Source organism: Medicago truncatula, chromosome 7 (assembly GCF_003473485.1).
Source record: "Medicago truncatula cultivar Jemalong A17 chromosome 7, MtrunA17r5.0-ANR, whole genome shotgun sequence".
Classification (NCBI taxonomy): Eukaryota; Viridiplantae; Streptophyta; class Magnoliopsida; order Fabales; family Fabaceae; genus Medicago; species Medicago truncatula.
The window spans coordinates 31034600-31053637 of record NC_053048.1 but is presented as its reverse complement, the minus strand read 5'-3'; the positions used below and the strand labels follow the sequence as shown (position 1 = coordinate 31053637).

Here is a 19038-nt window from a genome sequence, read left to right as displayed (position 1 = left end):
GTCCAAAAATTACAATAAATATGATGCCTGATAAAAAAGTTGAATTTTATAAAAGAGATGTTTTTTATGGTACATGAAGTGGCCTATTTTCATTAGATAAATGATATTTATACAATCATTTTATAATAATTTTTGAACAATTATTATAAAAACATCACATATATTATTAAGACACAGAACAAGTGGAAAGGAGATACAATGGATAAAGATAATTCAACACGGTGAGTGTTTGATTTGAACTTCTCAGAAGCTTAGTGCAAGAGAAACAATCAAGTTGACCACTAAGTCAATTCTCGAATTTATTATTATTAACTTAACTTTATAAAGAGATATAAACATATAAACATCACATATATGGACACCCAATCTCTTAAAAAAAATTGAAGATGAAAATGAAGAGCTTATGTGTGTTTCTGTTGGTTTTCGTTTTACTGAAAGTAATGTGTTGTGAAGGGTGTTGGAAGCAAGAGAGAGAAGCTCTTAATGCTATGAAATCCAATTTGGAAAATCCTAATGGTGACACTTTTGATATGGGAAATGCTCTGTTTTGGACAGCCAACACCGATTGTTGTGAATGGGAAGGAGTTGCATGCAACAACATCACAGGAAGAGTCACCAAACTCAAACTTCAATATTCCTATACTCGATCACTTGATTATTCGGAGTTTGCAATTTTCAAAGATTTGAAGACTCTCGACCTATCAGAGTCTGAAATATCCAATTGTACAAGAACTCATCAAGGTTATTTCTCATACAAAGTAAAAGTTAATCTAATTTTGACATAGTAACCATAATTTTCATTTACATATATATTATTATGCAGGGTTGAAAAATCTTGAAGGTCTTTACTTGAGTGCTAATCCTTTCGATAATGCTATCAGCGTTGTGTCTTGTTTGGACGGACTTTCTTCTCTTAAGTCTCTATCATTAGCTGATATGTACTCTATGACTTCATTTCAAGGTGAGGTCAGGCCGCATATAGTTTTCTTTCAGAAAGGGAAATGGTTAAGAATTCTATTAATAGAAACAAATTAATTGCTGCGACAAATTAATTTAATAGTACTAATACATATTTGTACCGTACCATAGATTTTCACACAGTTTTGGAGACACTTTCATCAAAGTTGTTGCATCTGGAGGTCCTTGACAATTTCCTTCTGAAATGGTAAGTGTTATACCCTGTTTTTGGACCTAAAAATACTGGGCCCAATTTCATTTCAAACTTTGTCAATTATCAAATTTCAACTGCACAGTTCAAATTGTCTCTGCCTCGCAGTATTTCCAATCGCAATTTTACCTATGTTTTTCTTGCATAAAACCTTTTGAAATGTCTTTACTTGTCTTACAAGTCATTCAAAAGTGTCTCTGAATCATTGCGTTGCTTTTTCTACAGTTTATTTCAAAATTTGCAAAAAGTCATACAGAAGGGTATTTTGGTCATTTCCTGCAGTGGGACCCATTTTCATCCTTGTGACTGTCTCTGAGTCTTTTCAGATTGTTTTTTTTACATTCCATCAGTAAACCTTGCTAATTTCATTTCAAACTTGCATCTGAGTCAGTGTCGAGTTAATTTGAATCTGTTTAGGTCATTTTTAGCCCTAGGGGCATTTTGGTCATTTCACACAAAATTTTGGCATAGAGAGGTTACTTTGAAGTACCTCATTTAGGCCATTGGTTCGTTTTAGTCCGTTTTGTCAATTTTATTTTTGTTTCGCTTTACGTTTTATCAAATTTGTTTTTTAGTCCAATTTTATTTTTAAAATTACATTTAAGTCCAAAAGTTCCTAAAAATTGCATTTCAGTCCTTTTATTATCATTTTTTTTTGCAGAAACGCCCAAAGGGCATTTTGGTCCAAATTTTCGCACAAATTTTAGTCCAGTCCAGATGTCACTTTTTTATTGGTTCAGGTACACATGGCAGCATATAAAAGGGAAACAGTGTCAGATTTTTTCAAGGATCCCAATTACACAGTGCCACATCACAAACAGATCCAAACTTTCTCTCTCCATTCTGTTAGATCAAAAAAACAGATTCACCAAGAACACAAGAACCAAAACCGAAAATTCATCAGAAATTCTCAGAGATTCGTGTACGAATCTTCATCATCGAATCGATTCCACCGCAATACAAGGTGCGAATTCCTCACCGGAGGTGAAGAACTCCAGCACCGATCACGGTGGGAGAAGAAGAAGGCAAACCGAATCTGCACAGAGGAAGGAGAAGAAGACAGAACCAAAGAAACAGCAAGCAACACGCAAACAAGCAACGCGCACGCAAACAAGCAACGCGCACGCAAGCAAGCAACACGCAAGCAAGCAGCGCGCACGCAAGCAAGCAACACGCAAGCAAGCAGCGCGCACGCAAGCAAGCAACAAGCAAGCAAACACGCGGAGCAACAAGAACGTGAAGAACGCGAAGAACACGAAGCAACAACGCCAAGCCAAGAGTCACCGCAATCGTGAGGTAACCGCCGTCGTTCTCCCTCTTTTCCTTTCCGTTTTCTTAAGTTTTTTCATCAAGGTTCAAGTTTAGATCTACTCCGATTCAAAGCTCTTTTGAAAAATCTAAACTCGGATTCGAGTAGTACGTAAAAAAGGATGTTTAAAAACGTAAAAAAAATTTGAATCGGAGCAGTTTAGAACTCCGGCGCGGAGGCGCCACCGCCGTCCGCCGCGCCGGAAAAGCCATGCCAACCGGAGAAGATGACCGGAAAGTTAGAGAGAAGGTGGAGCTTCTCTCTCTAAAAGAGAGAAGAAAGAGAAAGAGGAGTAACAAATGAGAAAAAACCGGATTTTACATATATATATAGAGATTTAAACCGGTCCGGTTTATTTTCGGTTTTACTCCCTCGTTCTCAGCCTTCAGATCAATCTAACGCTCCCTGATGCTCCAGATTTTCTTGTTATGGTTTGGGCCTTTCATTTTCGTTTTTGCTGCTTTTTTTGCTATCTGCACCCTATTTCTTTGCTGTTTGAACCCCTGCATGCTTAAAATTTTCTCTAAAAATCTCCAAAAATTATCACATGTTTCTTGATGTATTTTCATGACTTTTTTCTATATTTCTCAATGGTTTTAAAATGATAAAAAAAACATGTGATATTTCTTGGTTAACTAGTGTGTTTGGACATAAACTTGTGTATTTTTAGTAGCATGTCCCCTATGAATTGTTGGCATGTGATTTGAATTTTTGAAATGCAATTTTATGATAATCTTGTTGCTAATCCTATGTGTGGCTTGCTGTTTGTGAATATGAATCTTATTTTTCTTCTTGCCTTGCAATTAGTATGTGTTTTAATAATTAAATAAGGTGTAAAATGGCTTAAAAATGTGCCATGAGTTTTAGCTTGAGTATGTCCTATTAATTCTCACCTTATGGCACAAAGTAAGACTTCTAAAATTTTGCCATAATGAAGGGGTCATAGATCATACACATGCTAGAATCTTATGGCCACTTTCATGCACATTTGGTCACTTTATTAGTCTCTTTTATGTCTTTCCTTTTAATACTTTTTTGTGCACTTCTCTTATTCTATGCTTTATTTTACTAATCACCTCATTTCTTTTGTTCCATTCATTTCATGAGCATTTCTCCATATCACCACCATCTCCTTCACTTCCTTTAGTTTAGTATTCATTTTTGCAAGTTTTAATCCATTTAGTGATGTAATTTGTTACCATTGGTTTGTAGCTTGGCAAAGAGGCCATAGAATGTATTTAGGCAATTTTTGTAATATGGACTATGGACACTATGACGCACCGACACGCACACACTCACCTTAGATGTATGCATAGGATTGTATGGTTAGATAAGCGTTTAGGTTTAAACACTTAGAGAAAATCCATCTTTTTTAAAGAAAAAACAATTGAACTTCACTTCAAAAAATTTCATAATAAATATGAAGTCAACACTTCATTTTTTTTTCCTTTCTTTTTTTCTTAAGAAAAATTCAATTCATCTTAATCATTTAGACTTTCTTTTTAATCACTAATCAAACCTCACTTTTTTTGCTAAATCTAATGCTCATGAAGCCTCCCAATCTCCTTCTTCAAAACCTTTTTTTTCAAAACTTAAAACCAAACAATTAAAACAAAAAACAAGTCTTTTTAGCAAGAACTACGCCGGTTTTGATCCCGTAAGACGGTACGTAGGCAATGAGTCAAAACTCATCCAAGCCGAAATAAAAAATCAAATTCTACTTCTTCTCACCCCCCATTCTTAACTAATCACACTTTCTTTTTTACAAATAAGCAATAAAACTAAAGCGTAGAAATCAACTTAGGAAAGCGGTTCTTATGGAATACCATAATCGCTCCGGGTGCCTAACACCTTCCCGTAGCGAAAACGACCCCCGAACTTAGAATCTAAGGGTTTTTTCTCAATTTTTCCCTTCCCAAGAAAAAAGAGAGATATCAACGGTCAAAAGGTTCAAGTCCAATTAATGGCTTGGCACCCGAAAACCATGATAACAGAAATGGCGACTTCACTGGGGATGTCTTTTTAGCGGGTCGCGCCTAGTTTTCCTTAGTTTATATTTACGCTTTGTTTTATTGCTTACATATGTGAATACTTGTTTACTTTCATTTGACGTGTGGGGTGAGAATATCAAAAGTCCTAACCCGGGCTGAGTGAACTTATGTTTAGGGAGAGATATAATCGACAATTCGATCCGGGGGTTGCCTCGTGTATTGGATTATGCGATCAATCTCACATAGCTGAGGCATTTTGAAGGTGATATTGTCGGCGTGTGTTGTCATGCTTAGGCACTTCACTTTCAATTGTTCGACGAAGCTATGAACCGTAGTTACCAAACCCATCCTAGCCTTTTTAGGACGTAGTGCGGTGGCTAAATTGAGTGTTGTCTCAAACTTTAGTCGTCACGCGATACTACACTCAAACTAGACCTTCTCACAAATAATCATGGAACGGGTGTCGTCCTGTACTACCATGATATATGTGAGAGAGGTTGCAGTTTGGGAACTGTGTTAGAACCTTGGTTACTACTATCCAAAGCCTTAGTTCACCGGACGCCGTGTCCATCCGTGGCCCTGTTACTTTGAACCTCAACCCACTTTGTAACTAAACAAAACAATCATGCATACATGCATTCATGCATAAACATTTTTCATGCATTCATCGAAGGGTTTAAACAAATGAGAATTTTTGTAAATAATCACAGGTATGAAGAAAACTAAGTGCTACAAGTTCAAGGAAGTGGATTTGGTTAGTTTGAGAGAGTTGGCACTCAAGGTCAAGAGTCAAACAGGGTTCCGACTCCGATATGGGGGATTGCTTACTTTGCTCCGAACCGATGTGGAAGAGAAGCTAGTGCACACTCTAGTACAGTTTTATGATCCGAGCTTCCGTTGCTTCACTTTCCCGGACTTCCAGTTGGTTCCTACTCTCGAGGCTTACTCCAATCTAGTGGGTTTACCTATAGCCGAGAAGACACCTTTCACCGGTCCCGGGGCTTCTCTTACTCCTCTGGTTATTGCTAAGGATCTCTACCTCAAGACTTCCGACGTCTCCAACCATCTTATTACCAAATCTCACATCCGGGGGTTCACTTCGAAGTATCTTCTTGATCAGGCTAATCTCGGTACTACTCGTCAGGATACACTCGAGGCTATTCTTGCTTTACTTATCTACGGGCTCATTCTCTTTCCGAACCTCGACAACTTCGTGGACATGAATGCTATCGAGATCTTTCATTCCAAGAACCCGGTTCCTACTTTGCTAGCGGATACTTACCACGCCATCCATGACAGGACTCTCAAGGGCCGTGGGTATATTCTTTGCTGCATATCTCTTTTGTATAGGTGGTTTATTTCGCACCTTCCGAGTTCCTTCCATGATAACTCGGAAAATTGGTCCTACTCTCAGCGGATTATGGCTCTCACTCCTGACGAGGTCGTCTGGATCACTCCCGCCTCTCAAGCCAAGGAAATTATCATGGGTTGTGGAGACTTTCTTAACGTACCTCTTCTTGGTACTCGTGGAGGAATCAACTACAATCCCGAGCTTGCTATGAGACAGTTTGGTTTCCCTATGAAGTCGAAGCCCATCAATCTTGCTACATCTCCAGAGTTCTTCTTCTATGCGAATGCTCCTACCGGACAAAGGAAAGCTTTCATGGATGCTTGGTCCAAGGTTCGAAAGAAAAGTGTGAAGCATCTAGGTGTGAGATCCGGTGTCGCTCATGAGGCCTATACCCAGTGGGTGATAGATCGAGCTGAGGAGATTGGTATGCCTTATCCAGCTATGAGATATGTGTCTTCATCCACTCCGTCTATGCCTTTACCTCTACTTCCCGCAACTCAGGATATGTATCAGGAGCATCTAGCTATGGAGAGTCGTGAGAAGCAAGTGTGGAAAGCTCGGTACAATCAAGCCGAGAATCTAATCATGACTTTGGATGGTAGAGATGAGCAGAAGACTCATGAGAATCTGATGTTGAAGAAAGAGCTAGCTAAGGCCCGGAGGGAACTAGAAGAGAAAGACGAGCTGCTTATGAGGGATTCCAAGAGAGCCCGAGGACGACGAGACTTCTTTGCCAGATACTGTGATTCAGATTCCGAGTCCGATGATCCTCCGACTACTTCCTATGCTTGAGGGCTTCATGTGTTTATCTTGTTGAAATTTTAAAGTCTTCCTGTTAAAAATACTATGTAGTTTTGATTATTTGCAAGATTTCTAATTTGTTTAAAATTCCTTCGATGAAAAAATAAGTCTTTTGCATTTGCATTTGCATATCATGCATCATATGCATCATGCATTGGTCACAAAGGCTTCCAAGCGCTCACTATCTCCTGGTTTCTCTGCCTCAGTGTGAAAAGTGGCTCGTGCTCAGAGAGTTTACGAACCAGATAGAATTGATCGAACCAGAGAATACAGAAGAAAGAAAAGGGCTATGGAAGAAGAGAACGCTCAGCTTCGCACCGAGTTAGCCTCTCTAAAGGAGGAATTGGCTAAAGCTAATGACGTCATGACTGCTCTACTAGCTGCTCAAGAGCAATCAGCTACAGCTATCCCTACAACCACAGCTGCACCAGTAACTACAAGCGTGCTCCCTACCACTTCTGCAGACAATCGCTTTACTATGCCAGTGGGGTTTCCGTATGGGCTTCCACCGTTCTTCACTCCCGTTGCTACAGCAAGCACCTCGGGCACTGCTAACAATGTTCTGATCCCTGCAACAAATGCCGCCTCCATCATTGCTACTTTGCCACAAACAACAGCAGCTGTCACTGAGCCTCTGGTACACACTCTGCCTCAAGGTATTAACATCAACACACAGCACAGAAGCATCCCCGTAACCAAGACTATGGAAGAGATGATGGAGGAACTTGCTAAAGAACTCCGTCACGAGATCCAGGCCAATCGAGGGAATGCAGACTCTGTCAAAACTCAAGACCTTTGCTTAGTGTCAAAAGTGGATGTTCCTAAAAAGTTCAAGATTCCGGACTTCGACCGGTACAACGGGCTAACTTGTCCTCAAAATCACATCATCAAATACGTCCGGAAGATGGGCAATTACAAAGACAATGATTCCCTTATGATCCACTGTTTTCAGGATAGTCTGATGGAAGATGCCGCAGAGTGGTATACTAGTTTGAGTAAGAATGACATCCATACCTTTGATGAGTTAGCCACCGCTTTCAAGAGCCATTATGGGTTTAACACTCGACTGAGGCCAAATAGGGAGTTTCTCAGGTCCCTATCTCAGAAGACGGAGGAAAGTTTCCGTGAATATGCGCAAAGGTGGAGAGGGGCGGCTGCCCGTATCACTCCTGCTTTAGATGAAGAAGAAATGACCCAGACGTTCTTAAAGACGTTGAAGAAAGATTATGTTGAGAGGATGATCATCGCTGCCCCGAACAACTTTTCGGAGATGGTCACCATGGGAACCCGCCTTGAGGAAGCCGTCAGGGATGGGATCATTGTGTTTGAGAAAGCTGAATCCTCTGTGAGTGCATCGAAGAGATATGGTAATGGACACCACAAGAAGAAAGAAACTGAAGTGGGGATGGTGTCAGCTGGAGCCGGTCAATCAATGGCTACTGTTGCTCCTATCAATGCAGCTCAAATGCCTCCGTCATACCCATATATGCCGTATTCTCAGCATCCGTTCTTCCCACCGTTTTATCATCAGTACCCTTTGCCGCCGGGCCAGCCTCAAGTGCCCGTCAATGCAATTGCCCAACAGATGAAACAACAGATGCCGGTTCAACAACAACAACAAAATCAGCAAGCTAGGCCTACTTTCCCTCCGATACCGATGTTATATGCTGAGTTGCTTCCAACTTTACTCCAGAGAGGGCATTGTACAACTAGACAGGGTAAGCCCCCACCTGATCCGTTGCCTCCAAGGTTCAGGTCTGATCTCAAATGTGACTTTCATCAAGGTGCCTTAGGTCATGACGTCGAGGGGTGTTATGCTTTGAAGTATATCGTGAAGAAGCTCATCGATCAAGGGAAGCTGACTTTTGAGAATAATGTCCCACACGTCCTCGACAATCCTCTTCCAAATCATGCCGCTGTGAATATGATCGAAGTGTGTGAAGAAGCTCCGAGACTTGATGTCCGCAACGTCGCAACTCCTCTGGTACCTCTACACATCAAGCTGTGCAAAGCTTCTCTGTTCAATCATGATCATGCCAAGTGTCTGGGATGTCTCCGTGATCCTTTGGGTTGTTATACTGTTCAAGAAGACATCCAAAGCTTGATGAATGATAATCTTCTGACTGTCAGTGATGTTTGCGTGATTGTGCCGGTTTTTCACGATCCGCCTGTCAAGAGTACACCTTTGAAGAAGAATGCTGAGCCTTTGGTGATAAGGTTACCAGGACCAATTCCTTATGTTTCGGACAAGGCAGTGCCATACAAGTACAATGCTACTATGATAGAAAATGGAGTAGAGGTGCCTCTAGCCTCCTTTGCCACAGTAAGCAATATTGCCGAAGGGACTTCTGCAGCGCTAAGAAGCGGGAAGGTTCGTCCGCCGTTATTTCAGAAGAAGGTAGCTACACCGACCATTCCACCAGTTGAAGAAGCAACTCCAACCGTTGTTTCGCCCATTGCTACAGATGTGAACCAGTCCGGCAAATCTATAGAGGATTCAAACTTAGATGAGATTCTGAGAATAATAAAGAGGAGCGACTACAAGATCGTTGATCAATTGCTGCAGACTCCTTCAAAGATATCTGTATTGTCATTACTCTTGAGCTCCGAGGCTCACAGGAATACCTTGTTGAAAGTGCTGGAGCAGGCTTATGTTGACCACGAAGTTACGGTAGATCGTTTTGGTGGCATAGTGGGAAATATTACTGCTTGTAACAACCTCTGGTTCAGTGAAGAAGAGTTGCCGGAAGCGGGAAAGAGTCACAATCTGGCTTTACACATATCGGTGAATTGTAAATCAGACATGATATCAAATGTGTTGGTGGATACCGGTTCCTCTCTCAATGTAATGCCCAAGACAACTCTAGATCAGTTGAGCTACCGTGGGACCCCGTTGAGGAGAAGTACTTTCTTGGTCAAAGCTTTTGATGGATCTCGAAAGAATGTGCTGGGAGAGATAGACTTGCCGATAACCATTGGCCCTGAGAATTTCTTGGTTACTTTCCAAGTGATGGACATTAATGCATCCTACAGTTGCCTGCTGGGAAGACCGTGGATACACGATGCAGGTGTGGTTACTTCCACCTTACATCAGAAGTTGAAATTTGTGAAGAATGGAAAACTCGTTACAATCCATGGTGAAGAAGCATACTTAGTCAGCCAATTGTCTTCTTTTTCTTGTATTGAAGCAGGGTCTGCTGAAGGGACTGCTTTCCAAGGTTTGACCATTGAAGGTGCAGAGTCTAAGGAAGCTGGGGCTGCTATGGCTTCATTGAAGGATGCTCAGAGAGCCATTCAAGAAGGTCAGACTGCCGGCTGGGGCAAGGTGATACAGCTCTGTGAGAACAAGCGTAAAGAAGGTCTCGGGTTCTCCCCGTCATCAAGGGTTTCCTCAGGAGTCTTCCACAGTGCTGGGTTTGTTAATGCTATCTCTGAAGAAGCAACTGGATCTGGTCTCAGGCCTGTATTTGTTACACCAGGAGGCATTGCGACAGATTGGGATGCCATTGACATTCCTTCAATCATGCATGTTTCTGAGTAATGTGTCTTGTTGCTTTAATGCTTTGTTTTCAAAATAACAATCCTCTCGCTCTGCCCAAAGCGAGAGTGATATTTTCTGTAAGGGCATGTTTGTTTCGGCATTGCCGTTGATTAATAAAATTTTGTCGTTTCTTCCACGACTACTTTTTTTTAGTGCTTTTTCCCTTGGAAACAATGGTAATGCCAGAAAAAACCAAAACGTTTGTATTTTCTTATTAATTTCAAAAATCTGCATGAAAAAAAACTCTTTCTAAAATCATCCAATCATTATATGCAGGTTGAACCATAATAAACCCGTTGAACACAGTAATCCTACGGTTCCTCCAAGTTTTGATTTCCCTGTGTATGAAGCCGAAGATGAAGAGGATGATGACGTACCATATGAGATTACTCGGTTACTTGAGCAAGAAAAGAAAGCCATTCAGCCTCACCAGGAAGAGATTGAGCTTATCAACATAGGTACCGAGGAAAACAAGCGAGAAATCAAGATTGGTGCTACTCTAGAGGAAGGGGTTAAACAGAAGATCATCCAACTCCTCCGGGAATATCCGGATATTTTTGCATGGTCCTATGAAGATATGCCAGGTCTAGACCCTATGATCGTGGAGCATCGGATCCCTACCAAGCCTGAATGTCCTCCCGTCAGGCAGAAATTGAGAAGGACTCATCCTGATATGGCTCTCAAGATCAAGAATGAAGTTCAAAAGCAGATTGATGCGGGTTTCCTCATGACAGTTGAGTATCCCGAATGGGTTGCCAATATTGTGCCTGTGCCAAAGAAGGATGGTAAAGTCCGGATGTGTGTTGACTTCAGGGACTTGAACAAAGCCAGTCCAAAAGACAACTTTCCATTACCTCATATTGATGTGCTTGTTGATAATACTGCTCAATCTAAGGTGTTCTCCTTCATGGACGGTTTTTTCGGTTATAATCAGATCAAAATGTCTCCTGAAGATAGAGAAAAGACATCTTTTATCACTCCATGGGGTACTTTCTGCTACAAGGTGATGCCGTTCGGCCTAATCAATGCTGGTGCTACCTACCAAAGGGGAATGACCACTCTGTTTCATGACATGATTCACAAAGAAGTTGAGGTATATGTGGATGACATGATTGTGAAGTCAGCAGATGAGGAGCAGCATGTTGAATATTTAACAAAGATGTTTGAAAGGTTGAGAAAATACAAGCTGCGATTGAATCCCAACAAATGTACATTCGGTGTCAGGTCTGGAAAGTTATTAGGCTTCATTGTCAGCCAAAATGGCATTGAAGTCGATCCTGATAAAGTCCGGGCCATCCGAGAAATGCCAGCTCCACAGACAGAGAAGCAAGTCAGAGGTTTCTTGGGACGTTTGAATTACATCTCCCGATTCATATCTCATATGACTGCAACCTGCGGGCCGATCTTCAAGCTACTTAGAAAGAACCAGCCTGTTGTATGGAATGATGAATGCCAAGAAGCTTTTGATAGCATCAAGAATTACCTGCTGGAACCACCTATCCTTGTCCCACCCGTGGAAGGAAGGCCGTTGATCATGTATTTGGCAGTATTTGATGAATCCATGGGATGCGTGCTTGGTCAACAGGATGAAACTGGAAAGAAAGAGCATGCTATCTACTATCTAAGCAAGAAGTTCACCGACTGCGAAACTCGGTATACAATGCTTGAGAAGACTTGTTGTGCTTTGGCCTGGGCCGCTAAACGCCTGCGTCATTATTTGGTGAATCACACAACTTGGTTGATATCCAGAATGGATCCGATAAAGTATATCTTCAAGAAAGTTGCCGTCACTGGAAAGATTGAACGCTGGCAGATGCTTTTGTCTGAATATGATATTGTGTTCAAAACTCAAAAGGCAATCAAAGGTAGCATTCTTGCCGATCATCTTGCCTACCAACCTCTTGATGATTATCAACCAATTGAATTCGATTTCCCCGATGAAGAGGTCATGTATTTGAAATCCAAAGACTGCGACGAACCGTTGATTAATGAAGGTCCAGATCCCAATAGCAAGTGGGGTTTAGTCTTTGATGGTGCTGTCAATGCTTATGGTAAAGGAATCGGGGCAGTCATTGTATCCCCGCAGGGGCATCACATTCCTTTTACCGCCAGAATTCTGTTCGAATGTACCAACAATATGGCTGAGTATGAAGCATGTATCTTTGGGATCGAGGAAGCAATTGACATGAGAATCAAACACCTCGACATCTATGGAGATTCTGCGCTCGTCATCAATCAGATAAAGGGTGAATGGGAGACCCACCATGCTAAGTTGATCCCTTATCGTGATTATGCGAGACGTTTGCTGACATATTTTACAAAGGTTGAGCTGCACCATATTCCTCGTGATGAGAACCAAATGGCTGATGCTCTTGCTACTCTATCCTCCATGTTTCGAGTAAACCATTGGAATGATGTGCCAATAATCAAAATGCAACGCCTTGAAAGACCTTCACATGTGTTTGCTATTGGGGATGTGATCGATCAGGCTGGTGAAAATGTGGTTGACTATAAACCCTGGTACTATGACATCAAGCAGTTCTTGCTGAGCCGTGAGTATCCGCCGGGTGCTTCCAAACAAGATAAGAAGACCCTGAGAAGATTGGCCGGTAGATTCCTGTTAGATGGAGATATTCTGTACAAGAGGAACTATGACATGGTATTGTTAAGGTGTGTTGATGAACATGAAGCAGAACAGTTAATGCATGATGTACATGACGGTACCTTCGGGACCCATGCTACAGGGCATACTATGTCAAGAAAGTTGTTACGAGCAGGTTATTACTGGATGGCTATGGAGCATGATCGCTACCAGTACGCCAGAAAATGCCACAAATGTCAAATCTATGCTGATAAGATCCATGTGCCTCCGCATGCTCTCAATGTTATGTCATCCCCATGGCCGTTCTCAATGTGGGGCATTGACATGATCGGAAGAATTGAACCGAAGGCTTCAAATGGTCATCGTTTCATCTTAGTGGCAATTGACTACTTTACCAAATGGGTTGAAGCAGCATCTTATACCAATGTGACCAAGCAAGTGGTAGCTAAGTTCATCAAAAACAACATCATCTGTCGATATGGTGTTCCCAGCAAGATTATTACCGACAATGGTACCAACCTGAACAACAATGTGGTGCAAGCTCTTTGTGAAGAATTCAAAATTGAGCATCATAACTCTTCTCCCTATAGACCTCAGATGAATGGTGCAGTTGAGGCCGCCAACAAGAATATCAAGAGAATTGTCCAGAAGATGGTAACCACTTACAAGGACTGGCATGAGATGTTACCCTATGCTCTGCATGGCTACCGTACTACCGTGCGCAGTTCAACCGGGGCAACCCCTTTCTCTCTTGTATATGGTATGGAAGCAGTTCTTCCTTTGGAAGTGGAGATCCCATCTCTCCGTGTGATAATGGAAGCAAAGTTATCTGAGGCTGAATGGTGCCAAAGCCGGTATGATCAGTTGAATTTGATTGAGGAAAAACGTATGGATGCCATGGCTCGTGGACAGTCATATCAAGCAAGAATGAAGACTGCCTTTGACAAGAAAGTCCATCCTCGAGAATTCAAGGTAGGAGAACTTGTTTTGAAAAGGAGGATAAGCCAGCAACCCGACCCAAGGGGCAAGTGGACGCCTAACTATGAAGGTCCTTATGTTGTCAAGAAGGCCTTCTCCGGTGGTGCTTTAATCCTTACACACATGGATGGTGTAGAACTTCCAAATCCAGTGAATGCTGATATAGTCAAGAAATACTTTGCCTAGAAATATGAAAAGAACAGCGTGGTAGGTCGAAAACCCGAAAGGGCGGCCTAGGCAAAAATGCGCTTCCCGGTGGATCGAAAACCCGAAAGGGCGGTCCAGGCAAAAATAAGGGACAAAAAAAACAAATATGAAAAGCTCGCTGAGATTGTACACAACTCAGGCAAGAATGAGCGTCTCGATGAGCCGAAAACCCGGAAGGGCGGTTCATGCAAAAATGAGATTGAAACAAAAGGCAAGTAACTATATCTGGCCAACCACCGTCCCCCTTGGGGTATCTGCAGCTGTCAATGCCTATCTTCATCAAAAGCTTCTGTACTTGTGAATTCAAAGTTTCTAAGAACTGTCATGATTACTGTGTTCAATGTACCACCAACCAATAAAATTACCATTTTCCAAGCTTTGTAAATCCGTGGAGTCACGCCTTCGGCTGACCACCACTCTTATACATCAATTTGAGCCTGTGCTTTTGTTTGAAACTCTGTTTTCTTTTTACTTTCAAAGCTATGTACAAAAACATTTTCTTTCTATTTTGATAATGACAATGCTTGAAACAAACATTTTGAAAATTGAAAACTTTTTGTCTATTTTGAAAAGCAAACCTGAGCAACAGGGTACATTCAAATGAAACATGCATGAGTGAGAGTATGTTGATGTCTATTTCAATAGGTGTTACAAGCAGGTTCTCCTCCAGGATAGTCTATGGTCAATGGCAAGAATGAAAAAACAGAATGAAAATGCATGAAAATGAAAAGGCTCGCTAAGTTGAAAACCCGGAAGGGCGGCTTAGGCAAGAATGAGCACCCCGCTGGATTGAAAACCCGAAAGGGCAGTTCAGGCAAAAATGGGGCATTGAAAAAAACTTATTTCCCCGGTGGATCGAAAACCCGAAAGGGCGATCCAGGCAAAAATGGGATGCAAAAAATGAATGAATGAAATTGAGAATATAGCATGCAAAAAGCATTGACCACAGATGCAATGTCTACAACATACCCAGCACTGAAATGCCCAGCACAACGGCATTTTCCCCAGTCAGGTCTTCCAAGATTCTATCTCCAGCAAGTTGCATATCTACCTGCCCTCAGCTATGGTTCCGACACGTCTCCCAACGATGTCACCTCCAAAGAGGATTTCCAAGAATGTGTAATATAGCACGAGCCACTACGTGCCCAATGATCTGATGTCTTGTCTTCCCCGTGAAGTCGTGCCTACAAAATGCCAACAGTCATGCATTACAAGCATTCATACATGCATAATCATGCATATTACGTGCCCATGCATTTAATGAAACTGTTATATCATCCATGCATATCGCATTTCCAATGTCAACATCAGTCTCAATTCAATACTCATGTCAGGTTCTCTGTCAAAACCTTGTGAGCCAATAACATCAGTCTCAATTTCTACCTTTCAAATCAAATCGATGTCAAGCCAATCTCAATCTATATTTTGTCAAACAAACCAATCCCCAGTGAATATGTTTCTGTTTGGTCAAGTGGCTAGTTCAAGTCCAAGAACAGCTTGTACCCGTCTATCTGTTTCTGTTCGCTCAAGTGGCTAGCTCGATCCAAGAGCAGCTTGCGCCTGTCTATTTTGTATTTGTCTCCGGTGGAGTAACCAGTTCGCATCCAAGAGCAAGCTCGCACCTGTCTATTTGCCTTGCTTTCAGTCGAGTAACCAGTTCGAATCCTTAAGAACAACTCGTACCTGCCAATTTTACATGTTTTCAGTCGAGTCACCAGTTCGAATCCATAAGAACAACTCGTACTTGTCAATTTTCTCTTTTTCCAGTCGAGTCACCAGTTCGAATCCGTAAGAACAACTCGTACTTGCCAATTTTCTCTTTTTCCCAGTCGGGTCACCAGTTCGAATCCATAAGAACAACTCGCACTTTCCAACATCCCCAAGTGAGTTACCAGTTCGAATCCATAAGAACAACTCATGTTTGTCCAGTAACCTCTATCCCCTGTGAAGTGACCAGTTCGAATCCATAAGAACAACTCGCAGTTGTCTGTTTGTTTCATTCCCGGTCAAGTGGCTAGTTCGAATCCAAGAACAGCTTGTACCTGTCCAACTTGTTTCTAGTTTCCCGTTGCTCTGCTATTCACTACCTTTGTCAATGTCTACCAATCCCGCAATGGATACGACATATTTTGTTAATTCCAATCCCCATGAGGTCTTGCATTCATAATCCAAATGATGCATGACATGCATATTATTTGAAAATGGGTAGGCGTATTTTTACGTCCAAACACAGTGCAAATGCTAATATTTAAGTATCTTCGTCCTGTCAAGCCAAAGACTCCGTCTCTTGACTCTCCAGACAAAGAAACTTAAATAGGGGCAGCTGTTATACCCTGTTTTTGGACCTAAAAATACTGGGCCCAATTTCATTTCAAACTTTGTCAATTATCAAATTTCAACTGCACAGTTCAAATTGTCTCTGCCTCGCAGTATTTCCAATCGCAATTTTACCTATGTTTTTCTTGCATAAAACCTTTTGAAATGTCTTTACTTGTCTTACAAGTCATTCAAAAGTGTCTCTGAATCATTGCGTTGCTTTTTCTACAGTTTATTTCAAAATTTGCAAAAAGTCATACAGAAGGGTATTTTGGTCATTTCCTGCAGTGGGACCCATTTTCATCCTTGTGACTGTCTCTGAGTCTTTTCAGATTGTTTTTTTTACATTCCATCAGTAAACCTTGCTAATTTCATTTCAAACTTGCATCTGAGTCAGTGTCGAGTTAATTTGAATCTGTTTAGGTCATTTTTAGCCCTAGGGGCATTTTGGTCATTTCACACAAAATTTTGGCATAGAGAGGTTACTTTGAAGTACCTCATTTAGGCCATTGGTTCGTTTTAGTCCGTTTTGTCAATTTTATTTTTGTTTCGCTTTACGTTTTATCAAATTTGTTTTTTAGTCCAATTTTATTTTTAAAATTACATTTAAGTCCAAAAGTTCCTAAAAATTGCATTTCAGTCCTTTTATTATCATTTTTTTTTGCAGAAACGCCCAAAGGGCATTTTGGTCCAAATTTTCGCACAAATTTTAGTCCAGTCCAGATGTCACTTTTTTATTGGTTCAGGTACACATGGCAGCATATAAAAGGGAAACAGTGTCAGATTTTTTCAAGGATCCCAATTACACAGTGCCACATCACAAACAGATCCAAACTTTCTCTCTCCATTCTGTTAGATCAAAAAAACAGATTCACCAAGAACACAAGAACCAAAACCGAAAATTCATCAGAAATTCTCAGAGATTCGTGTACGAATCTTCATCATCGAATCGATTCCACCGCAATACAAGGTGCGAATTCCTCACCGGAGGTGAAGAACTCCAGCACCGATCACGGTGGGAGAAGAAGAAGGCAAACCGAATCTGCACAGAGGAAGGAGAAGAAGACAGAACCAAAGAAACAGCAAGCAACACGCAAACAAGCAACGCGCACGCAAACAAGCAACGCGCACGCAAGCAAGCAACACGCAAGCAAGCAGCGCGCACGCAAGCAAGCAACACGCAAGCAAGCAGCGCGCACGCAAGCAAGCAACAAGCAAGCAAACACGCGGAGCAACAAGAACGTGAAGAACGCGAAGAACACGAAGCAACAACGCCAAGCCAAGAGTCACCGCAATCGTGAGGTAACCGCCGTCGTTCTCCCTCTTTTCCTTTCCGTTTTCTTAAGTTTTTTCATCAAGGTTCAAGTTTAGATCTACTCCGATTCAAAGCTCTTTTGAAAAATCTAAACTCGGATTCGAGTAGTACGTAAAAAAGGATGTTTAAAAACGTAAAAAAAATTTGAATCGGAGCAGTTTAGAACTCCGGCGCGGAGGCGCCACCGCCGTCCGCCGCGCCGGAAAAGCCATGCCAACCGGAGAAGATGACCGGAAAGTTAGAGAGAAGGTGGAGCTTCTCTCTCTAAAAGAGAGAAGAAAGAGAAAGAGGAGTAACAAATGAGAAAAAAACCGGATTTTACATATATATATAGAGATTTAAACCGGTCCGGTTTATTTTCGGTTTTACTCCCTCGTTCTCAGCCTTCAGATCAATCTAACGCTCCCTGATGCTCCAGATTTTCTTGTTATGGTTTGGGCCTTTCATTTTCGTTTTTGCTGCTTTTTTTGCTATCTGCACCCTATTTCTTTGCTGTTTGAACCCCTGCATGCTTAAAATTTTCTCTAAAAATCTCCAAAAATTATCACATGTTTCTTGATGTATTTTCATGACTTTTTTCTATATTTCTCAATGGTTTTAAAATGATAAAAAAAACATGTGATATTTCTTGGTTAACTAGTGTGTTTGGACATAAACTTGTGTATTTTTAGTAGCATGTCCCCTATGAATTGTTGGCATGTGATTTGAATTTTTGAAATGCAATTTTATGATAATCTTGTTGCTAATCCTATGTGTGGCTTGCTGTTTGTGAATATGAATCTTATTTTTCTTCTTGCCTTGCAATTAGTATGTGTTTTAATAATTAAATAAGGTGTAAAATGGCTTAAAAATGTGCCATGAGTTTTAGCTTGAGTATGTCCTATTAATTCTCACCTTATGGCACAAAGTAAGACTTCTAAAATTTTGCCATAATGAAGGGGTCATAGATCATACACATGCTAGAATCTTATGGCCACTTTCATGCACATTTGGTCACTTTATTAGTCTCTTTTATGTCTTTCCTTTTAATACTTTTTTGTGCACTTCTCTTATTCTATGCTTTATTTTACTAATCACCTCATTTCTTTTGTTCCATTCATTTCATGAGCATTTCTCCATATCACCACCATCTCCTTCACTTCCTTTAGTTTAGTATTCATTTTTGCAAGTTTTAATCCATTTAGTGATGTAATTTGTTACCATTGGTTTGTAGCTTGGCAAAGAGGCCATAGAATGTATTTAGGCAATTTTTGTAATATGGACTATGGACACTATGACGCACCGACACGCACACACTCACCTTAGATGTATGCATAGGATTGTATGGTTAGATAAGCGTTTAGGTTTAAACACTTAGAGAAAATCCATCTTTTTTTAAAGAAAAAACAATTGAACTTCACTTCAAAAAATTTCATAATAAATATGAAGTCAACACTTCATTTTTTTTTCCTTTCTTTTT

General features: G+C 41.0%; 2 protein-coding genes across 2 annotated transcripts; both read left to right on the top strand.

The window, feature by feature from the left end:
* The first annotated feature begins 369 nt into the window (after positions 1–369).
* Positions 370–1227, top strand: LOC25498696 (receptor-like protein 56). The gene is made up of 3 exons (XM_013593628.3): positions 370–741; positions 824–961; positions 1090–1227. The coding sequence occupies exons 1-3, from the start codon at positions 387–389 to the stop codon at positions 1167–1169; spliced, it is 573 nt and encodes a 190-aa protein (XP_013449082.1). The 5' UTR covers positions 370–386; the 3' UTR covers positions 1170–1227.
* Positions 1228–1852: 625 nt separating this feature from the next.
* LOC120577162 (uncharacterized protein NKAPD1-like) lies at positions 1853–5229 on the top strand. The gene is made up of 2 exons (XM_039828243.1): positions 1853–2464; positions 5179–5229. Exons 1-2 carry the CDS (start codon positions 1886–1888, stop codon positions 5182–5184), a joined length of 585 nt encoding a protein of 194 aa, XP_039684177.1. The 5' UTR covers positions 1853–1885; the 3' UTR covers positions 5185–5229.
* The last annotated feature ends 13809 nt before the right edge of the window (positions 5230–19038 follow it).

Bases quoted from the DNA above. Each gene is read 5' to 3' on its own strand.
- LOC120577162 (XM_039828243.1), top strand. From the start codon at position 1,886: ATGTCACTTTTTTATTGGTTCAGGTACACATGGCAGCATATAAAAGGG.
- LOC25498696 (XM_013593628.3), top strand. From the start codon at position 387: ATGAAAATGAAGAGCTTATGTGTGTTTCTGTTGGTTTTCGTTTTACTG. The intron at 742-823 runs GTTATTTCTCAT...ATTATTATGCAG, and splicing joins TTGTACAAGAACTCATCAAG to GGTTGAAAAATCTTGAAGGT. The intron at 962-1,089 runs GTGAGGTCAGGC...ACCGTACCATAG, and splicing joins CTCTATGACTTCATTTCAAG to ATTTTCACACAGTTTTGGAG.